At 53.0% G+C, this 22,582-nt stretch overlaps 1 protein-coding gene and 1 pseudogene across 2 annotated transcripts; one reads left to right on the top strand and one right to left on the bottom strand.

Annotated features, from left to right (window-relative positions):
• Window positions 1-9,719: 9,719 nt before the first annotated feature.
• LOC308267143 (G patch domain-containing protein 11-like) lies at window positions 9,720-10,501 on the bottom strand (annotated as a pseudogene). The gene has a single exon. The product of its transcript is annotated as a G patch domain-containing protein 11-like (transcript).
• Window positions 10,502-12,493: 1,992 nt separating this feature from the next.
• AOC1 (amine oxidase copper containing 1) lies at window positions 12,494-21,070 on the top strand (the record flags this gene model as incomplete). Its single annotated transcript, XM_080701289.1, has 7 exons — window positions 12,494-12,502; window positions 14,314-14,413; window positions 14,657-14,762; window positions 16,959-18,565; window positions 19,899-20,184; window positions 20,445-20,577; window positions 20,804-21,070. The coding sequence occupies 7 exons, from the start codon at window positions 12,494-12,496 to the stop codon at window positions 21,068-21,070; spliced, it is 2,508 nt and encodes an 835-aa protein (XP_080557415.1).
• Between the last annotated feature and the right edge of the window lie 1,512 nt (window positions 21,071-22,582).

Raw genomic sequence — 22,582 nt, forward strand, 5'->3', positions numbered from 1 at the left:
TGAAAGAGATGTTAAAATTACCTGCATCTCTAAATCCTGGCCCATCCTGTGATGAAGATTTCCTGGACATAATAAAGGTCCTGTTTTGCTGTTAGACCTTTGACGTGATAAAGAGGCCTAAAGCAAAATGTCAAGATTGATTTCCTATCTGGGTGAACCATCACACTGTCTATACAGACACACATTTTCACATGTGTAAATCCCCATTTTTGGATGAAAGGAGGAGTTTTTCTCCCAGACGAGGAAGCTGCTAACTTCTTTTTCAGAAGTCTTGGGGGCATTTGTTCTTCTTAAATTTTTTCATTCTTCTAAGGAAGGACCAGATAGACTATGCAGCAGCTAACCCTGTGAATGCATGCTTGATTTAGTTGCAAGAGTTGTAAAAGAAAACAACACAGTTTGAATCCAGCGATGAACCGTCCACCTCTCTCCACCTCCCTGAGGTAAGAGGCTGCTGTATTACATATTTCTTTATCCTGTTTGTGGAATCATATATAGTACATGAGGCTCTGTTTACCATGTGTCCAAGGCTGGAAGAAAAATGGCATAAGTTGTTTTTCAATTAAGAAGATGTGATGGACCCTACAAAATATCCTGCCTTCAACCTTGGACATAGAGGAGTGGTAGCAAAAAATGTGAAAGTTTCTATAAAACTCCTTTCTCCTAAGAAAAAGAAATAAAAATATCTTGTGTGGCACCATTGACTTGTTGACATTTTACATTAAAAAAAAATTACAGTTACATTTAGAAAAACCAATAGTCTGAAAGGCTCTTGTCCAGCCCATGGCCTTCTGAGGCCAGTTAGGATATGCAAGTCAACCTGGTTCCTTGGGCTTTAGCCATCTTCCTGAACCAGTTCTGGGGCCACTACAAAGGGTCAATTTTGTCCCTGGAAAAGGGATCCCTTAGCCAGGCGTGGTGGCTCACACTTGTAATCCCCGCACTTGGGAGGCTGAGACAGGAGGATCGCACAGTTTCTAGGCCAGCCTCAGCTACTTAGTAAGGCTTTCAGCAACTTAGTGAGACCCTGTTTCCAAATAAAATATAAAAAAAGGGTCTGGGAGTATAGCCCAGAGGTAGAAAGCCTCTGGGTTCCACCCCCAGTACCAAAAAAGAAAGAAAGAAAGAAAGAAAGAAAGAAAGAAAGAAAGAAAGAAAGAAAAGGGGCCCCTTGCCAGCCACTATTGCTTCAGCACGTCGGGGGTTAAGAGGAACGGAGCTCCACCATCCCTTGCCATTGTGGAGGAGGCCAAGGGGAAGGAGCTGGAGCCAGCAAGGGTTAAGGCCAGACCCAGAGGATCTGAGACTTTGGCCTCATTTGTGTCTTTGCCGCAGCCACCCATATGCCAGGAGCCTCTCTTCCTGGTACCTGCAGATAGAGGCCTCCAGCCCACTCCTTCACCTATCAGCCCTGTTAATCTAACTTCACTCCCACAAGGTCCAGCCTCACGGCCCCACCCTGACCTTCTAAACCCCAGCCAGGACCGGTGGCATAATTGCAGAGCCCAGTAGAAACTGAAAAGGCAGGGCCCTTTGTTGAAAGAGAAGCATGTTAAGACAGAAACCCAGAGGATTGAGCCGAGGCTAGGCCCTTCTGAGTGTGGGGCCCTGGGAGACCAAGACCCAGTGAGGACTCTTCCCTAGGGTCCTCCCAACGCTCCTTCTTGAGGGTGTGTGTGTGTGTGTGTGTGTGTGTGTGTGTGTGTGTGTGTGTTTTGCTGGCAACTGAACCCAGGGGCATTCTACCTCTGAGCTACATGAGAGTATCTCTGGATTGCTGAGGCTGGTGTTGAACCTGTGATCTTCCTGTCTCAGCCTCCCAAGTACTGGGATTACAGGTTTGCACCACCATGCCTGGCTTGGGAGGCCATCTTAATGGTCTTGCCAGAGTCTTAGGCCACAGACACAACTCTGGGAGTCCCAGTGGACCCGGCTCGGCCATTCATCCCATCTGCCAGACAGGAGACACGTGCCGTTGAAGCAGGGAAGGAATTTATTCCCAGAGCGGCTGCACTGGGAAGGCAGATCTTTAAAATGTGACCTACAGCTTTGGGGTTATAGAGGGAAATATACAGGCAAGAGCCGGGCTGGCTGCTCATTATCTTGGGATCGGTCATGGAGTCTGGTTGCCCAGGGAATCACCCAGGCTCAGGGAGCAAATTCAGTCTCCATGGAAGGACGTTTACCTTTCAGATGTATGGAAGAGAGCACCTCAGAGAGGACCGGGTCAAAGAGAGACAGACTGCAGCTGGCTGGGTCAAGGATTGGACCCTCCTTCAATAGTAACTTAGTTGAAGCCGTACTGCCTAAACATTTTTTTCTTCCTTCCTTCCTTCTTTCCTTCCTTTCTTTCTTTATTCCATTTATTTCTTTTTTCTCATACCACATGGTGATTAAAACTTGCCTGTACCTATATCTCTCCCATTTTCTTGGCCTGTACCTTCTGTTCTTTTACTCCATAAATTTAAAAATGAACACCACTGTATACCCCGGGCTGCGTGGATCTCTGTGTATTTGAATAAAGTACGATGTAGTCCCTGACCCCAAGGACAGAGCAGAAGACCCGGGTATAGATGGTAGAAAGCCGTGTGAATGTACAGAACTAGAGAACGCTGAGCGAAGTGAGATCGTCCAGGCTCAGAAGGTGCAGGAGCAGCTGTCTTCTCTCATATGTGAAAGCGAAGAGAAAGTTGGGGAAAAAAGGACTCCAGATAATGGGGAGGCCAGGAGGACAGTGGAAACGAGACAGGGGAGGGAGGCGGGGAGGAAAATGAAGGGAAGGCTTCAAATAAGCTGTGCCCACGAATGCTGCTGTCACTGCTAATCTCACTGTGGTGTATGGGGAGCGGTGGAGACACGCCAAGACCTGGGTGCGTGCTGACTTTGAACCTCACTCGGATGAATAATTGCAATGCACCGATGAAAGTATTTTAAAAGAGAAAGAAAGAAAGCCAGAACAACCAGGAAGATGGACCATCCCCTGGAACCGCGTGGGCGAGGAGAGCAGCTGCGTGGCGATGCAACGGGCCAGAAGGCCTAGGTGCTGAGCCTCCAGGAACGCACTCGCTGAGGAGCGAGGAGGGAGGGCAGGCAGGAGGCAGCAGAGGCCGGAGCCCCGGGAGCCTGGCAGCACCTGGACGGCCAGAGCGGAGTTGGGGGCAGGGGTGCTAGGCACATCAGGAAGACCAGGGCTGGACTGTAAGAAGGTTTTAATGCCAAATTAAATAGCTGATATTTCATGCAGTAGGCAACCGGAACCCACTGAAGGGGGCAAGGGACAGGGTCAGATCAATGTAGAGAAAGCAGAGGGATCCGAGGGCCTCCAAATGAGAGCCGGGGGTCCAGGAGGTTCCAGCAGTTTCCAGGTGCAAGTCAGGAGAGTTTCAACGTAGACCAGTGGGTCTTTAGGAGAGCGGTTTTGCCTCCCAGGAAGTATCTGGAAATGTCTGAAGACATTTTTGGTTGTCACACTTGGGTAGGGGAGGCAGGTGCTACTGGCATCTGGTGGGCAGAGCCCAGGGGCTCTGCTAAACATCCTACAGTGCACAGGACGCCCCAAAACAGTTATCAGGCTCCAAATATCAGTGAGGCCACGGCTGGGAGCCCCTGATGCAGACAGTGCCTTGTGGGACAGGGAGGAACCCAGAGCTACTCAGGAATTAGGATAGAAAGAATTTCACAGCCCATTGGAAAGCCACAGGAGGCCGGTTGCTACACCGTGCAGGAAACTGCGGTTGTTCTGTAGGGTTAGCTGATTACCAGTGCTGACTGCGGTCAATTGCAGGTTCATAGAGCCACCTCTTCAGTGGCTGGAGGGCTGCCCCTCGGCCAGCGGGCACAGCCTGGCTTCCCCTGACGGGTCCAAGGCCAGGGCTGGCTGCAGACTGGCTGGTTCCAGAAGTTTCGATTCCTAAGCTAACCAGTGGCTCAATAGTGTGGAAAAGGGAAACACCTGGACAGAAAACTAAGATGTTTAGGAAGAGAAAAGGCTGAATGAGAGGCTTTTTAAGGAAACTACTCTGTTCCTAAGACAGATGTGAACCAAAAGGATCTCCAGTCTCACAGAGCAGAACAAGGAGAAAAATCCTAATCTATATCCCACACGTCCCAAGACCCCTGCAAGAAGCCCCGTGCTGATGCTTAAGCCCTCCCTCCCACATCCCGCAAGGAGGAACTGTCCCGAGCAGTGTCGTAATAGCAAACATTTACCCAGTGATTTCTGTTTCGATGACATGGGGTAAGCGCCTTATATACACTTGGTCTCATCTGGCCCTCTCAACAGGCCCTTACTGTCTGCTATGATCCCATTTTATGGGTGAGAAAATTGAATTTTAAAGAGCCGGCTGCTTTGCCCACATTATACAACGACAAGAGGCGGATCCTGGATTTGAACCCAGACCTCCCGACTCTGCCTCCCACCCCAGTAACCAGCCCACTGTGTGTCCTCTGAAACCGTGCCCCCCAAAGGGCTGGCACAAAGGCCGTCACTGCCGCCAGGATTTCCAAAACGCCACCTGCTGCCTCTGTGTACGCCTGGGTCGTTCTCATCATCAAAACAGTGATCTCAGTACCCAGAAGACCAGGGCGGGACCGTAAGAGGGTTTTAATACAAATTCAATAGCTAGTGTTCCATCCAGTGGGTAACTGGGGTTTCAGGTGAGAGCCAGGGAGCCAGGGAGACTCCGGCAATTTCCAGGTACGAAGTAGGAGGGCTTAGCTGTGGGCCAGTGGTCCTCAGTGGGAGAGCGATTTGGCCTCCCAGGAAGCATCTTGCACCACACCAGGCCGGGCACACCCAGGCGGGCACACACACTGTGTATCTCAAGGGCTGGCAACATATTTTAGCTTTTGCTTCCTGATTGTCTGGACTGCTTGGTGTTTTTTCCTTTGCTTTAAAAAATGCAGTATACATTTTACAAGGCAAATGTAGAGAGCTCTGGGGAGGGAAGGCCTCTGAGGCATCTACTGGGATCCCGGGCCGCGTCACAGCTTCGGGGAGGGTAGAATGTGGGGCTTGACCACGAAGCCGTCAGCCCGCCGGGGCCACCCCCGGCACAGGGACGCACACCTGCAATCCCAGGACTTGGGAGGCTGAGACAGGAGGAGGCCAGCATATCTGGAGCCAGCCTCAGCAACTTAGTGAGACCGGCCACCCTTTGAACAAGAATGCCAAACAGCTTGACGTAGTCCCCTCTCCTCTCTCTCCCATGGTTCAGCAAGTCCTGCTGCCTCTTCCCAGTGTATCCAGACCCTGCCTGCCCCTTACCACATCTACCCCTTGGCCCTGATGACTGTCATCGCTCACAGGACTCCTCCAACAGGCCTCCACGCTGGCCCCTTCCCAGCAGCACAGCCAGACCGTCTTGCAGGAGGGCGGCTAGTGCCGCCTTACACAAACCTGCCAAAGGCTTCCCACCCTCTCCGAGGGAAAGCCAGGCGCCCTGCTGGGCGTCTCCCGTGAGCTCCGGGCCCCTCCAGCAATCTGTACTGATACCTGTTCTCTGCTTTGTACTGCCACCACCGACTGACGCCTTCATGAGGGCTTGTGCCGGGCCTCAGGCCACCCGCATGCTCAGAGCCTCCCTGGGCCAGCCCACGGCCAGGACCAGCGGCCCTGGGGTCAGCAGGGACAGGGACGCCCCGCAGAACCTGGAGGGTCCTGCTCGGCTCCCCCTCCCAGGGACCTATTGCTCAACCCAGGTCCGGAGGCTCATCCCATCCCATGGAAAAACCAGTCACAGACAGCTGGGGAGAAGGAAAGACTTTATTCAAGGGGCCAAAGAATTGAGAAGAGGAAACCTGTGCTCATACATGGGCTTCTCTCCACGCCAGGGACTGAGCAGTCACCGATCCAGGGTGGAGTACTGAGGGAGAGGCTGGAGAAGGGGAGGAATTGTCCCTTCTGGGAGGGGTGACCTTCTGGGACCTTGGCGCCACCTCTCGTAATGTCTCCATGGTCTGGTGTTTCCACGGTCAGGAAAACAGACAGGACAGTCTAGGTCAAGCTAGCCCCATACTGTACTTACTGTAGCGCCAGACAAAACACTTTTTAAATGATCGACAGGTCTGCGTGCAGAACTGAGCAGAATCTGATCCAGATTTGAAGGCAGTGACAGACACAGAATGAGGCCAGATGCCCAGCCTGCCCATACCGCCCAGCCACCGTGGGACAGCTGCAGGCTCAGGGGAGGAGCCGATGCTTTCAGCAAAAGTGGTCTCTGCAGAGTCCAGTAGACCGCCATCCCATCATCATAACCCGCACATGAACTGAGGCCAACCCCGAGGGGCCGACGGCGAAGCTCTGTGACCCCCAAACTTAGTCACCTTTAATCTCCAGGAGCAGGCGAAGCTGGAGTGTCTACTCAGGCTGTCCGTGTGACCAGCCCCGCGCACTGTGCAGACATCTGCCCAGGAGGTAGAAACGCGGAGCCAGGGTGTGGGTCGGGGCTGGTCACGTAGGCCCCAACATTCACAGGTGCAGCCCAACTACGGGGGTTCCAGATTCCCACCAGGAAAAGTCGGGGTTCACAGACCACACTGTTCACACACACTGTCTACGCAGGCCGGGATGGGAGGGAGAACTGGGGAAGGTCCAGTTCCCAGATGCAGCTCCTGGGACTCAGCCTGCTGTTAACTGACAAGCAGCTGTCCTGGTTGATACACATGTTCCTGGCCGGTCAGCGCTCCCAACATGCGAGCCCCACAGATTTATTTTTGTTCACTGATGTGCCGCAGGCCCCAGAAGCAGCCTGGCACAGAGAGCGTGCTCCAGAAATAAACTCAACAGTCCTGCGGCCGCTGGGGGGGGCGGCCAGCCACCTGGAGGGGTTCCCCCACTAGGGTGGGGTGGCCCCCGCCCTTAGACCTGCCACAGCCACTGCTTTGGAGGCATGGCAGGATTTCCTCTTTGCAAAGCGGTCTTCCCTAATCAGGGACAAAACCTACAATACTCAGCCTCAGCTACGTAGTGAGGCCCTCTGCAAGTTAGTGAGACCCTGTTTCAAAATAAAGAATAAAAAGTAGGGCAGGGGGTGTAGCTCAGAGGTAGAATGCCCCTGGGTTCCATCCCCAGACCCACATACACACACAAAAAAAAAAACCCTACAATACTGGCTTTGTTAGCATAAAAATCTAATCCAGCAGCCGAGTGTGATGAAACACACCTGTAATACCAGTACTTGGGAGGCTGAAACAGGAGGGTTGAAGGTTCGAGGCCAGCCTTGGCCACTTGGTGAAATTCTGTTCCAAAATTAAAAGAGCTGGGAATATAGCCTGGAGATAGAATGCCCCTGGGTACAAGTGCCACTACCAAAAAAAAAAAAAAAAAAAAAAAAGAATAAGAAAAATATCTAATCCAGCAACTACCCTGGCTCACCCCTTATAGGTACCAGCAGCCAGGGCCCTGTTTTTTTCTTATGGTCCCATCGAAAAATCCCGCTCTCTAGATTATCTCTTCTGATCTCTGATGCGTGGTGACCTTCACAAACCGAAACATCGGAATCTAGCCAGGAGACCTGAGAGCTGTGATTCTGGCCAACTAATCCCGGGACTCCGAATCCATCTTCCCACCATGTGACCCTCTCCCTGAGACTGCTGTTCCTGCCTCCCTCCACACCTAGTCCCCCAGGGCAGCGTTCTGCCCCTTTAAGGAAGGTAGGCAGCCAAGAACATCAGAAGAACAATCTTTGCCCCAGCACTATCTGTAACTGTCACCAATCATTAACCCCGAGAGGGAGGACATGTCCCCAGTTGTCAAAATCCCCGATAGCATAGGGAGGGGCCAGCAGCCATCTTGGTGAGCCAGGGAAGAGAGATGGCAAGGAGCCCGAGCCTGGGATCCTACACCTCAGGTTCCAGGCCATGTGCAGGTCAGGATCAGAATCAGGGGCCCCGCCCCAGCTGTCCTGCGCAAGGATCCCAGTCGCCTGTTTTTCTGGGTTCTCTCCTGAACGCCCTTCTCCTGGGTCTCCATTGCAATCCCCCAAGTCCGCCTTCACCCCGCACTTCTATAACTAGGGGTTCCTTACTCTAGCTACCCGCCCTCACCCCCCTCCCCAGCACGGTGACATAACCCACAGAGACCTTGCAGCGATGACCCCGCTCCGTGTCCTGAGAACTTGCGATAAACATCAGCTCCACAGCTGGGCCACCACTGCTCCCACCCAGAGGGTCCTCCTTCCCCTCAGCCTTGCCCATCCCCGGCCACGCGGGCTCCTCTGGGGGTCCTGAGCCACCTGGAGACAGCGGGCCTTAGACTTACTCACCAGGGGCCCGTGGAAAGGGTGCAGGGTGCCCCCAGATTCTTGTCCCTCCGGGCCTCAGTCTGGGACCTTATCTGGCAAGAGGGCCATCGTGGATGAATCAGTTAAGGTGAAGTGGGGTGGGAGGTGGTGGATCCAGTGATGTGTCTTGTAAGAACAGAAAAGACAGAGATACAGCGGAGGACAGCACGCGAGGACAGAGGTGGAGGCTGGAGCGGGGTAGCCACAAACCAGGGAGCCCCGGAGCGCCACGATGGCCAGCCACCCCAGAAGAGGAGGGAGCAGGGTACTGCCTGCTTTAGACTCCCAAGCGTCTGAAACTGGGACAGAATCCAGTTCTGTCACCTTGAGCCCCCGGTTTGTGGTTACAACAGCCCAAGGAAGCTAATTGAGAGGGGCCGGGGCCCAATACTTGGGGGACTGCAGTCCTGAGGGGCATCTCCTTCCTGCCCTGCAGACCAGCCCTCAAGTACCACGCCTGTCTATTGGGTCTATGCTATCTTGTAATATTGCTCTTCCTAAGGGCTCATAAAATATTGGCAGCTTCTCACAGGCCCCAGCTCCCAGCTGCAAGCAAAACTACTTCCTGCCCTCACACCACTTCTCCGCAATGGGAGGCCTGGTGTGGCTGCTCCCAGGCACCGCCACGCAACTCTGCTGACCAGCCATGGCTCGGCCCGTCTCCTCGGCCGCTCTGCCACCAAAACACCCAGGGCGGAAGCGAGCTGAGCTGGACCTCCCAGCTCCGCTGAGCACGGACCACAGAGGCCACAGAGGGCCTTTCTTCTTTCTTATGTGTGTGTATGTGTGCCTCTGTTGTATAGATGTACACACATAGTCCCAATCTCATTCCCATCCAAAAAAACCCATTATAAGACCTTTTTTTTTTTTTTTTTTTTTTTTGCAGTACCAGTGATGGAACCCAGGGACATTCTACCTTCAAGCTACACCCTCAGCGCTATTTTTTATTTATTTATTTATTTATTTATTTTTGCAGGTCTGGGGATGAAACCCAGGGGCATTTGACCTCCGAGCTATACCCTCTGCATGCACCACCACGCCCAGCTTTCTTTATTTTGAAGCAGGGTTTCACTGAGTTGCAAAGGGCCTCACTAAGTAGCTGAGGCTGTCCGCGAACCCCGATCCTCCTGTCTCAGCCTCCCAAATGCTGGGATGACAAGCTTGTGCCACACCCCTGGCTCCCATTATAAGACCTTTACGGTCATTCTTTATGTATATCAATTCTTGAAAATGTATCAGCTGGCTTTGGGTGTATGTGTTTTAGTGTGGGGCTCTGTCCATCCTGTGTCTTCCAGCAAGTGTGTGTGTGTGTGTGTGTGTGTGTGTATGTGTGTGTGTGTGTGTGTGTGTGTGTGTTTTACTGGGGATTTAACCCAGCACTGTTCTACTTCTTTTTTTTTTTTGACACAAACAATTTCTACTTTATTGAACATAATCTTAGTCATGATCTGCAGAAGTTGGTCCTGGGCAATTTGAAGACAGGTCTTCTTTATCTTCATAGGCCGTTCCACACCAAATACAATATAGATGTTCTTCTCTTAAATAACTAGTCCATATTTGTAGTGTTTCCAGTACACTTAAATCTCCACTCCTATATTCATCTTCATCCTGTTCCTTTTCTTCCTCTTCCTCTTCTTCAGTCTCCTCCTCAGGCCTTAACCAGTACCATGTCTCCCTGGGAACCTGAATATTCTCCTGGGTGTCCAATTGCTGACAGGCTCACTGGCTTCTTTTAAGATCTCCTTCTAGCTTCATTTCATCTGGCTTATTTTTAAGTCGCATCCGAAACTGTTCTGCAGCGTTCTCTTCAGCTTGGCTTTTCATGTGGAGCTTTCTTCTGTAGTTTGCTAATTTTTCCTCTGCTTTTCGTTTTAATAATGTTTCATGCCCAATGCCACTTTTCCCTGTTTTCACATTCAGAGGAATTGGTTCAACAGTACCCTCTCCACTCCTGCCGAGAGCCTGACCGCTTTTATAGCCCATCTTTTGGAGCAAAGCAAACCCTTTGTTTTCAGCGCCAAGTGCATTCTTCAACCCAATGTCACGTCTTTCTTGTTCTTCTTCTTTCAAACTCTTCTTCCTGTTCTTCAAATTAGCTTCTTGTTACTTTTCTTCTTTTCGACGGGCTTCTCGGATTGCCTCAGCATCGGCAACCCTGGCCGGATGTCTTCTTGCACATTAATAAAGGAATCCGACATATAATCCTCTTCTTCTGCCATGTTCAACTTCATATGGAAATAGTATCTGGTAGCTCTCCCGCTGCGGCTGGGTTCCGGAGAGTGCTGTTCTACTTCCAACCTATGTCCCAGCCCTATTTTATTTATATTGGTTGATTGATTGGTTGGTTGGATGATTGATTGATTGCGGTACTGGGGATGAAACTCAGGGGCATTCGACCTCTACATTTCACCCCCAGCCCTATGTATTTTTTTTAATTTCTAAACAGGGTCTCCCTGAGCTGCAAAGGGCCTCATTAGGTAGCTGAGGCTGGCTGCAAACCGCGATCCTCCTGTCTCAGCCTCCCAAGTGCTGGGATTACGAGTGTGTGCCCCCATGCCAGGCACTTTGCGTTCTTTAAACACTAGGGCATTTTCTTTGACCCTTCGGGTTCCCTCCTCTGCAAGGTGCCTTTGCGACTCTCTCCCCAGGTTCCCATGGAGATGGCTGCCTCTTTTTGGCTGACGTGAAGGCATTCTTCGTGTGTTCTAGATATTAGTCCTTTCGCTCTTTTAGAAGCAGCTGTATTGAGACTCTTTGTTCATGCCGCACAGTTCACCCGCTGAACGCTGTGCGGCCCTGCAGTGAGTTCCCGGATCTGGGCAGCCCTCAGCAGTCAATTGTAGGACACCCGCATCACCTCAGAAAGAAACCTCATGCCATCGGCTCTCACTCCATCCCGCCCACTCCCAGCCCTCAGCAATCATTAATGTGCTTCGGTGCCCTCCACAGACCTCCGCCCATGCCGGACATCGCCTTAAGTGGAATCAAATAATATGTGGTCCTTGCGACCGGATTTTTTTCATTTAACAAAATGGTTTCAAGGTTCAGCCATGTTGTGCTAGGTATCAGGAGTTAAGGAGTTCTCTCCTCTTTATGGCTGAATAATATTCCATTGTGTGGGTCTACCACCTTTTGCTTATTCACTTAACTGTTGGTAAACATTTGGGGTTTCTCCACCTTTGGGCGATTGTTAATGATACCGCTATAAACACGTGTGTACAGGCTTCTGCTATTAGATCACTTGCTTCTTCTTTTTTTTTTTTTTTTTTTTTTTTTGCGGGTCTGGGGATGGACCCCAGGGGCATTCGGCCTCCGAGCTACACCCCCTGCCCTATTTTTTATTCTTTATTTTGAAACAAGGTCTCACTAAGCATCTGAGGCTGTCCGCGACCCGCGATCCTCCGATCTCAGCCTCCCGAGTGCTGGGATCACGAGCGTGTGCCCACCACGCCCTGCTCCCTTGGTGATTCTAATCATTTTATGGGTGTGGAGTGATATTTCATTGTTGCTTTGTTATATTCTTATTTATATTTTTTCATTTTTTAAAACTGTTTATTGAGGCATAACATAATAAAGTATAGTTTAAATATCTTAGGTGTTCATTTAGTGCACACACACACACACAGAGTACATTCGAATATGCATAAAAGTATGGATGTAGTGTGGTCAACCTGGACACGCATTGTTGGGAGGGGAGCAGGGGAAGTGGGGGGAGGGCCCCCGGCACAGTCTGAATGTGTGCTGTTTTCAGTATGACCCACATAAGAATAAAAAAAGAAATTTAGCAAGGCTCATATGAACGTAGCAAGACCCTGTTTCCAAACAAAAAAAATTTAAAATAGGGCTTAGGATGTACCTTAGACATAGATTATCCCAGATTCAATCCCTGGCAACATACATACACGCACATTTCTTGAAGCAAAACAAAAAAAGTCTAATAATTTCAAGAGAGAACGTGGAGCATCTGGAACTCTCATTGTTGGTGGGATTTTAAATTAGTACAATCACTTTGGATAACATTTTGATAGTATTTAATAAAACTGAAACATATGCCCGCCCTGTGACCCAGAAATTTCACCCAAATTATGTACATAAGAGAAATAAGTATGTGCTACCATCAAACATAGTATTTTTATTTTTAACTGACACAGAGTCACTGTACACATTTATGGGGTACAGCGTGACACTTCAGTACACGTGTATACTGCGTAATGGTCAAGGTACTTGGTACCTCTATATCTTGGACGTTTGTAATATCTTTGTATTAAGAAATTCTTTCATTTGTAACAACGTGGATGGAACTGAAGCATCTTATACCAAATGAAATAATTGGGGCACAGAAAAACAAATACCGACGCCGGGTGTGGTGGCGCACGCTTGTAATCCCCGCGCTTGGGAGGCTGAGACAGGAGGATCACATGGGTTCGAAGCCAGTCTCAGCTACTTAGTGAGGCTCTCAGCAACTTAGTGAGACCCTGTTTCCAAATAAAGTACAAAAAAGGTCTGGGAGTATAGCCCAGAGGTAGAAAGACCCTGGGTTCCACCCCCAGTACCACCAAAAAAACAAACAAATAAAGAGATCATAGCTCAAAAAAAAACAAAACAAATACCGCATGTTCTCACTTGTGTGTGGAAGCCAAGAAGCTGATCCCACAGACGTAGAGAACAGAGTGGCAGCCCCACCAGAGCCTGGGCGGGGGGACTGGAAAGGGACGGCTAGTGCCGTGTGGGGGCATTCAGATAGGAGCAGTAACGTCCAGCGTTCCGTGTCTGAGTAGGAAAATGAGTTGACAATAATTCGCTGAATATTTCAAATAGTCACTAGGGATTTGACTGCTCTTGGGGTTGTTCTGACGTTCTCTTCCCTGGCGACTAATGGTGCCCAGCACCTTTCCACATGTCTACTGCTGTTTCCCTCAGAGGAGTGTCTGTTCAGATCCTTCGCCCATTTCTCAGTTGGGCTCTTTGTCTTTTTATTCATGAGTTGTATGTTCTTTAATCTAGGTATAATTCTTTTTTAAACCTGAATGACTTCTCCCCATCCTATGGGTTGTCTTCTCACATTCCTGACGGTCCTTACAAGACCAAGTTTTTCATACTGATGGTGTCTAGTTTATCTGGGGTTTTTTTCTTCTTCCGATTTTTGTGTTTGGGGATTATATCTAAAAAGCCTTTGCCAAACCCAAGATCAAGAGGATTTATTTGTGTTTTCTCTTAAGAGCTTATGCTTTTAGCTCTTACATTTAGGTCTTTGATCCGTTTCAAGTCCATGCTTGTGTGTGGTGTGAGGTAAGGGTCTGACCTCATTCTTCTGCACACGGCCCCTCACTTTTAATCTGTCTTCTCTCTCAGCCTGTCTTCATGTCAGTAACTTTGTCCGAACAGTTCAGACTTCTCAAAGTCAGATTGCCTGGGAACTGGCCTCTCTCCTGACCCCAGCCCTCCCAGGTCCCCTTGGTCTCAGTGAGCCCATACCGAGACCCCTCCGCTCTCACCCTCGGGGACGTGAAGGCCCAGAGATGTAGGCTTTCATTCTCCTTGCAGCCACATCCTTTCAGCATTTAAAGATAATCCCCTCCTCAGAGATACCAAAGACCTTCAAGAATTACGTGTTGAATATCAAGTTAACTAGTTGACTTCTCCCTTCATCTTGCTGCCAATAAACGCTGAACCGACTTACAATGAATGCAAGCACCGGAGAGTGATGAGAAACGCAAACTCCACATAATCCCCAACCAGAAAGCAACCTCCCAGCATCCGTCTTGGAGACCAAGGGGTAAGGACCACTGGGCTCCTTCAGGTCCAACTCCGCTGGCAGCTCCCCGCCCCCATGTTTGCCCCTGGACCCAGCCGAGCCACTGTTTCTGACCCGCCCTGCAGAGGGGCACCCCCACCCCTCCCTTCTCCTGTGCCAAGTCATCCTGAGGAACTTTCTCCCCAGCTCCATTCTCCCTTCTTTATGACTCCTATCAGTGTCATAGAGATGGTAAAAAGATTTCCTCAGAGGCTCGCTCCTGCCTCCCCCTCCCAGCTCGCCCACCGGCCCCCTGTGCTGCGTGTGGGTGGAACCCTGCTTTGCGGCGCCTCTCAGTGCCTCTCAGCCCCTGCCTCAGTCCATGTGACTGCTTCAGGTAAGACAACCAGCAAGAGAATTTCCCTTCTCCTCATCTCCGACCTCTGAAACACACTCCCGATGTGAACAGACTGTGGCACTGGGTAGCTCGGAACAGAGAAAGCCGGGCACGAGTCTCGTGGGAAGTGGCACTGTGCCAGGGAAGATCACACGGAAATAGCTGAAGGACATGGTGCCACCGAGGAAACCCCTCAGGCCCCCAGCCTGCCCGGCCCAGACCTCGCCCTGTCCCTCCCTGCAGGGCGGGGTCCAATAGACTTCAAGAAGGAGTCAGGGGTCAGCGCCCAGGAACAAAGTCTAGCGGCAGAGGCACATTGGACAGACGGACGGACGGACAGAGCACACAGGTGCGTTGATGGGGCACGAGAAGGGCTGGCTGGGAAGGGGACAAGGAAGGCTGGGGAGGAGGCCCGAGAGCCCGAGCCCAGAGCCAGCAGAAGAAGGCTTGCGGAGGCTCCAGGGTGCTGGGTGTGGGAGGAGGTGTGAGGAGGAGCAGGCTGGCCAAGAGAGGAGGCCAGGATAAAGGAGGTCCCCTGGGTGATGCTCCTGAGCCAGAGGCCAGCCCAGAAAGGCTGCGCTAGGTTCCCTCCGCAGGACATGCCAGGAAAGCCGAACCCAGAAACGGTAAAGACCAGCTGTTGGCAGGGGCTGGGGGTGAAGAGGTAGAGCACAGAGGATGTTTGTGGCAGTGAAGCTGGCACTATACATTGTCCAAATCCACTGAACATCCATACCTAGTGCGAGCCCAATGGGAGCAGTGGGGTCTGTCGCTGTCTGCACCGCTGTAACAACCGGAGCGTGCTGGGCACGTGGACAGTGGGGAAGAGCAGGGAGAGGGGACACACTGAGCTCTCTGTCCCTTCTGCCTGTCCTGCCATGAACCCAAAACTCCTCTACAAAATGAAATATTAAAAAAAAAGGGCCTGGAGCTGGGCACAATGGCACATAGCTGTAATCCCAGTACTTGGGAGGCGAGGTAGGAGGATCGCAGGTTTGAGGTCAGCAGTGTGTGCTATCTTAGCAAAAGGGCTGGGCGTGGTGGCACCGAAGCACTTGGGAGGCTGAGACAGGAGGATCGCAGTTTTGAGGATAACCTCAGCAAGTAGTGAGACTCTCACCAACCTATCAAGACCCTGTTTTCAAATAAGAAATAAAATTGGGCTGGGGGTGTATCTCAGAGGTAGAATGCTTCTAGATCCAATCCCCAGTATCACAGAATAAATAAATAAATAAAGTAAGTAAGAAAGTAAGTAAGTAAAAAGGGCTGGGGGTGTAGCTCAGAGGTAGAATGCCCAGCAAAGCGGAGCAAAGAGGCCTAGCTGAAGTTTAGTAATAGAATGAATGAGTGCTCCACTCAGACCCTCCTGTTGGCTCCTGTTTCACCCAGCAGCCCCTGTCTTACCTGCTCCCCCAGGCTGGCCCTTAAAACACAAGGCCAAGCTGGGCGTGGTGGGCACGCTTGTAATCCAGGCATTCGGGAGGCTGAGACAGGAGGCTCTTGGTTCTCAGGCAGCCTCAGCTACTTAGTGAGGCCTCTGCAACTCAGTGAGACCCTATTTCAAAATAAAGAATAAAAAATAGGGCTGGAGTTGTAGCTCGGAGGTAGAATGCCCCTGAGTTCCATCCCTAGTACCTCAAACACACACACACACACACACACACACACACACACACACACACACACGGCCAAGCCCAGTAGGAGGCTGAGACAAGAGGATTGTAGGATTGCCAACCTCAGCAACTCAGTGAGACTCTGTTTCAAAATAATAATAATAATAATAGTAGGGCTGGGAGTGTACCTCAGAGGTAGAACACCCCTATGCCCCTGGGTTCAAGTCCCAGTACTACCATACACAAAAAAACAAAACCCACAAGGTCCTCCTGCCAGCAGCAGAAGGACAAGACAGTGCCCCTAGAGGGAAGTCCCCAGGGTGGGCCCTGTCCAGGGAGCAAAACCAGAGCAGCATGGGAGTCTGGGGTTGTGAGCTGGGGCCCACCAGGGCCAGAAGACCAAACAAAGAGGAGCAGCGGCCCCCGTGGCCTGCCAGCTCGTCAGATGATGCAGGGGCCCGAAGACACAGGCGCTGCTCCTGGCTCAAGAACTGCTCAGTGGTATCAGTGAGTGTAAATTATGTCCCACAGTGTTCAAGGGCGGGAGGGCTAAGGCAGAGTTCCTTGGCAGGGTGGAGTTTTAGCCAGTGTGGGGAGGAGGCGCAGATACGAACTGGGCGCTGATTGCTGGTGAGCGAGGGATGAACAAAGCTGAGCTTCTCCAGAAGACCAGCTGTTGAGGGAATCAGTGTGCTGTGTCCCCGACACGTGTGATTAGATGTGTGGCCACAAATGCCTTTTCCAGAACGCAAAAAGTAAAAAGAGAAAAATTAGAACAGACAGACTCACGGACAGGGCCTAAGCAACACTGGGAACCGCGCGGGGTCCCCGTGACCCCCGCTGCCTCTGGGTTGAGCTGGGGAGGGGGAGCTCAGTCCACAGGACACAGTGCTCTGAGGTGCCGGCCTGAAGGAAATCCATTTCCTCCCTAGAACCGCTGAGTCCCTCTACTGGCTCCATTCCACGGCCATGGGGCGGCAGAGCCTGGTGCTGGCCACCGTCCTGGTGCTGGGCTGGGCCGCGGGACAGCGCCCCCCGTGGACCCTGCATGGCAAGGCCGAGGTGTTTGCGGACCTGAGCGCCCAGGAGCTGAAGGCCGTGCACAGCTTCCTGCACTCCAGGAAGGAGCTGCGGCTGCAGCCGTCCGCGGCCCGGACCGTGGCCAAGAACTCCGTGTTCCTCATCGAAATGCTGCTGCCCAAGAAGCAACACGTGCTGAAATTCCTGGAGCAAGGAGCAAGGCGCCCTGTTCGTGAAGCCCGGGCCATCATCTTCTTTGGAGCCCAGGAGCACCCCAATATCACCGAGTTTGCTGTGGGGCCCCTGCCGTGGCCGTACTACATGAGGACGCTGTCTCCCCGGCCCGGGCACCAGCGCTCCTGGGCCTCCAGGCCCATCTCGGAGGCAGAGTACGCGCTCCTCCACCACACCCTGCAGGAGGCCACCAAGCCCCTGCATCAGTTTTTCCTTGACACCACGGCTTTCTCATTCCTGGACTGCGCTGACCGGTGCCTGACCTTCACCGACGTGGCCCCCCGAGGCCTGGCGTCCGGCCAACGCCGCAGCTGGTTTATCGTACAGCGCTATGTAGAAGGCTATTTCTTGCACCCCACCGGGCTGGAGCTCCTGGTGGATCATGGGAGCCCTAACGCCCAGCACTGGACAGTGGAGAAGGTCTGGTATAACGGGAAGTTCTACCGCAGCCCAGAAGAGCTGGCTCAGAAGTACGCAGACGGAGAGGTGGACGCAGTGGTCCTCGAGGGGGCGCTGCCCAAGGGCCAGGCAGGCGAGAGCCCCGAGGGGCCGCCACTCTTCTCCTCTTACAAGCTCCGCGGCAACTCCCCCACCCTCATGGATAAGGGGGGCCCCCGCCTGGTCCAGCCCCACGGCCCCCGCTATAGCCTGGAGGGTAACTCAGTTCTCTACGGCAGCTGGAGCTTTGCCTTCCGGCTGTGCTCCTCCTCCGGGCTGCAGGTGCTGAACGTGCATTTCGGAGGGGAGCGCATTGCCTACGAGGTCAGCGTGCAAGAGGCCGTAGCGCTGTATGGGGGACACACCCCGGCGGGCATGCAGACCAAGTACATAGACGTGGGCTGGGGCCTGGGCACCGTCACGCACGAGCTAGCCCCGGGCGTCGACTGCCCGGAGACCGCCACCTTCCTGGACGCCTTCCACTACTACGACGCTGACGGCCCCGTCCACTATCCCCGAGCCCTCTGTCTCTTTGAGATGCCCACTGGGGTGCCCCTGCGGCGCCACTTTGATTCCAACTTCAGCAACGGCTTCAACTTCTACGCGGGGCTGAAGGGCCAAGCGCTGGTGCTGCGGACCACCTCAACTGTCTACAACTATGATTACATTTGGGATTTCATCTTCTACTCTAATGGGGTGATGGAGGCTAAGATGCACGCCACCGGCTACGTCCACGCCACCTTCTACACCCCCGAGGGGCTGCGCCATGGCACGCGCCTGCACACCCACCTGCTGGGCAACATGCACACCCACCTGGTGCATTATCGCGTCGACCTGGACGTGGCAGGTAGGACTTGAAGCCAGACGCTCCCGGGCAGACACCTGGACACGGCTGATACCAAGCACCTCAGGAGGGGGCGGCGCCAAAACTGTGGCCAGAGATCAGGAGCATTTCCCCAGCCTGCTTCTGAGGAGATAAAGCTAGGATTTGTGTGCTCCTGAAACAGTGGAAGGGAACCAGGTGAAGCCTGTGACCCCGTATTTGGGGGGCTGAGGCAAAGGGATCATACATTCAAGAACAGCCGGGCGTGGTGGCCCACACTTGTCATCCCCGCTTTGGGGAGGCAGAGACCGGAGGATTGTGGTTTGCAGACAGCCTCAGCTACTTAGCGAGTCCTTTTGCAACTCAGTGAGACCCTGTTTTAAAAATAAAAAGACTAAAAAATAGGGCTGGGGTGTAGTTTGTAGGTACAATGCCCTTGGGTTCCATCCCCAGTACTGAAAAAAAAAAAGTACAGCCTCAGCAACTTAGCAAGACCCTCAGAAACCTAGCGAGACCCTGTTTCAAAGCAAAAGAAAGGGGGGGGGGTGCTGGGTTTAATCCCCAGTACAAGAAGGAAGGAAGGAAGAAAGGAAAAGGAAGGAAGGCCGGCCAGATGCAACAGTGTGCCTTGCACTGGTACTAAGCTGAGCGCTGTGGGTAAATTCAGTAGAAAGATGTACATGAAGCCAGACACAGTGTTTCATGCCTGTAGACCCAGTACTTGGGAGGCTGAGACAGGAGGAGCACAGGGTCAAGGCCAGCTTCAGCAATAGTAAGACCCTGTTTCAAAATAAAAGGGGCTGGGGGTGTGCTTGGAGGTAGAAGGCACCTAGGTTCAATCCCCAGTACTCCCTGCCACGATATATTAAACAAATAAGCCGTGCACGAGGCGGAGCAGGGAAGTCACTGCGCGCACTTTGGGATGGAGCCCAGGGCCATCTGGAATACTCTGTCTCTTGGGTGAGTGAGCTGGCCCTAGGGGGGTGGCATCAAGTCCCTTAACGGCACAGAACCAGCTGTGTGGCTCCCACCCACTCAGCGCCACTCACCTCTCTGCCCAGAGTGCAGTGGGCACAGCATCTCCCACCTGGAGAAGGACAGCGTCCCTTCTCTGGGGTTACAACCACAGCCAGCAGGCTTGGCACAGTACTGGAGTCACTGCCTGCGCTGTGACCAGCCCTCTGGTCTGGGGGGTTTAAATCCCACCCTCGCTCCCTCCCACAGCGAGTTCAGGGCACGCCCCAGCACCCTCCTCTTCCTGGCCACTGGAGAGGATCCAGGGTCAGACCCCAGGGCGGAGGGGAGGCTTCGGCCCAGGGGCTTGACTCTCCTTCCCCTGACCCCCGCATGCCTCCAGGCACCGAGAATAGCTTCCAGACCCTGCAGATGAAGCTAGAAAACATCACCAACCCCTGGAGCCCAGGGCACCGCCTGGTGCAGCCCACACTCCAGCAGACGCGGTACCCCCGGGAGCGCCAGGCGGCCTTCCGCTTCGGACGGACTCTGCCCAAGTACCTGCTCTTCACCAGCCCCAAGACAAACCCCTGGGGCCACGAGCGCAGCTACCGCCTGCAGATCCACTCCATGGCAGAGCAGGTGCTGCCCCCAGGCTGGCAGGAGGAGCGGGCCATCACCTGGGCCAGGTGAGGGGACCAGGGGGCTCTTCCGGGGTGTGTGTGTGTGTGTGTGTGTGTGTGTGTGTGTGTGTCCGTGTGTGTGTGCACATGTGTCTTCTGTCTGTTGGGGTATGGAGCCCTCGCTCGGCTCCTGAGCCTCAGAGGACGGTGGGCAGTGGGCAGTGCTGCTGACACCCTGAGATGCTCCTTCATCCTGGGGAAGCAGCGACTGCCCCATCATCACCCGCGTCTGCACCCAGCACCACCTGGCTTCCCTCGGCCCACAGGTACCCCCTGGCCGTGACCAAGTACCGGGAGTCAGAGCGCTGTAGCAGCAGCATCTACAACCAGAACGACCCCTGGGACCCCCCCGTGGTCTTCGAGGATTTTCTCCATAACAACGAGAACATCGAAAATGAGGTATGGGCCGGTTCCCCAGCCCTGCCCCCCTGGGGTCCTCACCCGCCTCTGCCGGGCCCGGCCCGGGTCCCGGGAGCATGGCTTGCTGTGTGGAGGGCAAGTTCAGAGGTCACTGCGATCTGCCTGTCTCCTTAAACTGGGCTCAGGTTGGTGTCCGGAAGTTTCTGGAGTTCCGGGGGACGTGTCAGGTGGGGCCGTCTCAGCATACCCGCCCTCTCCCCCGCAGGACCTGGTGGCCTGGGTGACAGTGGGCTTCCTGCACATCCCTCACGCAGAGGACATCCCCAACACGGCCACGCCGGGGAACTCAGTGGGCTTCTTGCTCCGGCCCTTCAACTTCTTCCCAGAGGACCCATCCCTGGCGTCCAGAGACACGGTGATCGTGTGGCCCCGGGACAAGGGCCCCAATTACGTGCAGCGCTGGATTCCTGAGGACAGCGACTGCTTGACGCCTCCCCCTTTCAGCTACAACGGGACCTACAGGCCGGTGTAGGAACCTGCCCCAGTCCTGAGGGAGCCCTGGGGGCCGACAATAAACTCCTCCGAGCCCACCCAGTGTGCTGCTGCTTGGGGCAAGTGGGGGTGGGGAAGACCCAGGGATGTGAGGGCACCTGGGCTCCATCTGCTCTGGTCCACAGCACCCCAGAAAGACCTGTGACTAGTGTAGAAGCTCACTGGATGCTAGATTCAGCCATTAGATGAGTTTTGTTTTGTTTTGTTTTTGTTTTTGTTTTGTTTTGTTTTGAGGTACTGGGGGTGGAATTCAGGGACATTCTACCTCCAAGCCCACCCCAAGCCTTATTTTTTTATTCTTTTTTTTTTTTTTTTTTTTTTTTTTTGCCAGTCTGGAGATGGAACCCAAGGGCATTCAACCTCCGAGCTACACCCTCTGCCCTATTTTTTTATTTTGTATTTTAAGACAGAGTCTCACTAAGTTGCAGAGGGCCTCACTAAGTAGCTGAGGCTGTCTGCGAACTGTGATCCTCCAGTCTCCACCTCCCAAATGCTGGGATTACAAGCGTGTGCCACCACGCCCAGCCAGATGAGTTTTTAAAAACCTGAGACTGAGCCAGGCATGGTGGCGCACGCTTGTAATCTCCACTCTTGGGAGGCAGAGACAGGAGGATCGCGCTGGTTCGGAGCCAGCTGCGCTGGCTTAAGAGACCCTGTTTCCAAATAAAAAAATAGGTCTGGGAGTGTAGCCCGGAGATAGAAGGGCTTCCAGGAACCCCAGTACTACCAAAAAAAAAAAAAAGAAGAAAAAGAAAAACCTGAGACTGACCATCCCTCCCAGAGCACTGTAGGGGAAGTCTTCTGCGTCCATGATGGGCTTGTGACATGGTCCACCATAAGGAAGTGGATACGGGAACGCCAACAAACTGACCAGTGCCTATTTACCCTGTGGCATGCTAGCCCAACTTCTGGGGAGTTTAGCCCTAAGATCCGCCTGTGAGCAGAGAAAACACATCCAGGCATGGCGTGGTGGCGCACCACCGTGATCCCAGTTCTTGGGGGCTGGGACAGGAGGATCACAGGTTCACACCTCCAGCCTAGGCAATGTTGTGAGACTGTTTCAAAATGGATACCAAAATGTCTGGAAGTGTGGCCAGCACCCCTGGGTTCATCCCTATTAACTGTCACAAAAAATAAAAAACAAAAATAGGGAAAATGTATGTGGAAGGTGATTCATTGCAGTATCGTCTGTCACACAAATATAGAAACAACCAAATTCTCATCAATGGGAAAGAGCAGCTGAACACACCAGGCACACCCACATGTTGTGCCACGAGGCAGTGGTACAGGAAGGGGCTGACCGGGGCCTTCTGTGTCGGGAGGGAAGCCTTATGGGTAACTGGCAACTCAGAAAGAAACACAGGGCCAGGCTCAGGGGCACACGCCTGTAACCTGGTGGCTCAGGAGGCCGAGGCAGGAGGATCTCAAGCTGGAGGCCAGTCTAGGTGATTTAGCAGGACCCTGTCTCAAAATGTGTGTGTGTGTGTGTGTG

Source organism: Muscardinus avellanarius (genome assembly GCF_963383645.1).
Source record: "Muscardinus avellanarius genome assembly, chromosome: 9".
In the NCBI taxonomy this organism is placed as follows: Eukaryota; Metazoa; Chordata; class Mammalia; order Rodentia; family Gliridae; genus Muscardinus; species Muscardinus avellanarius.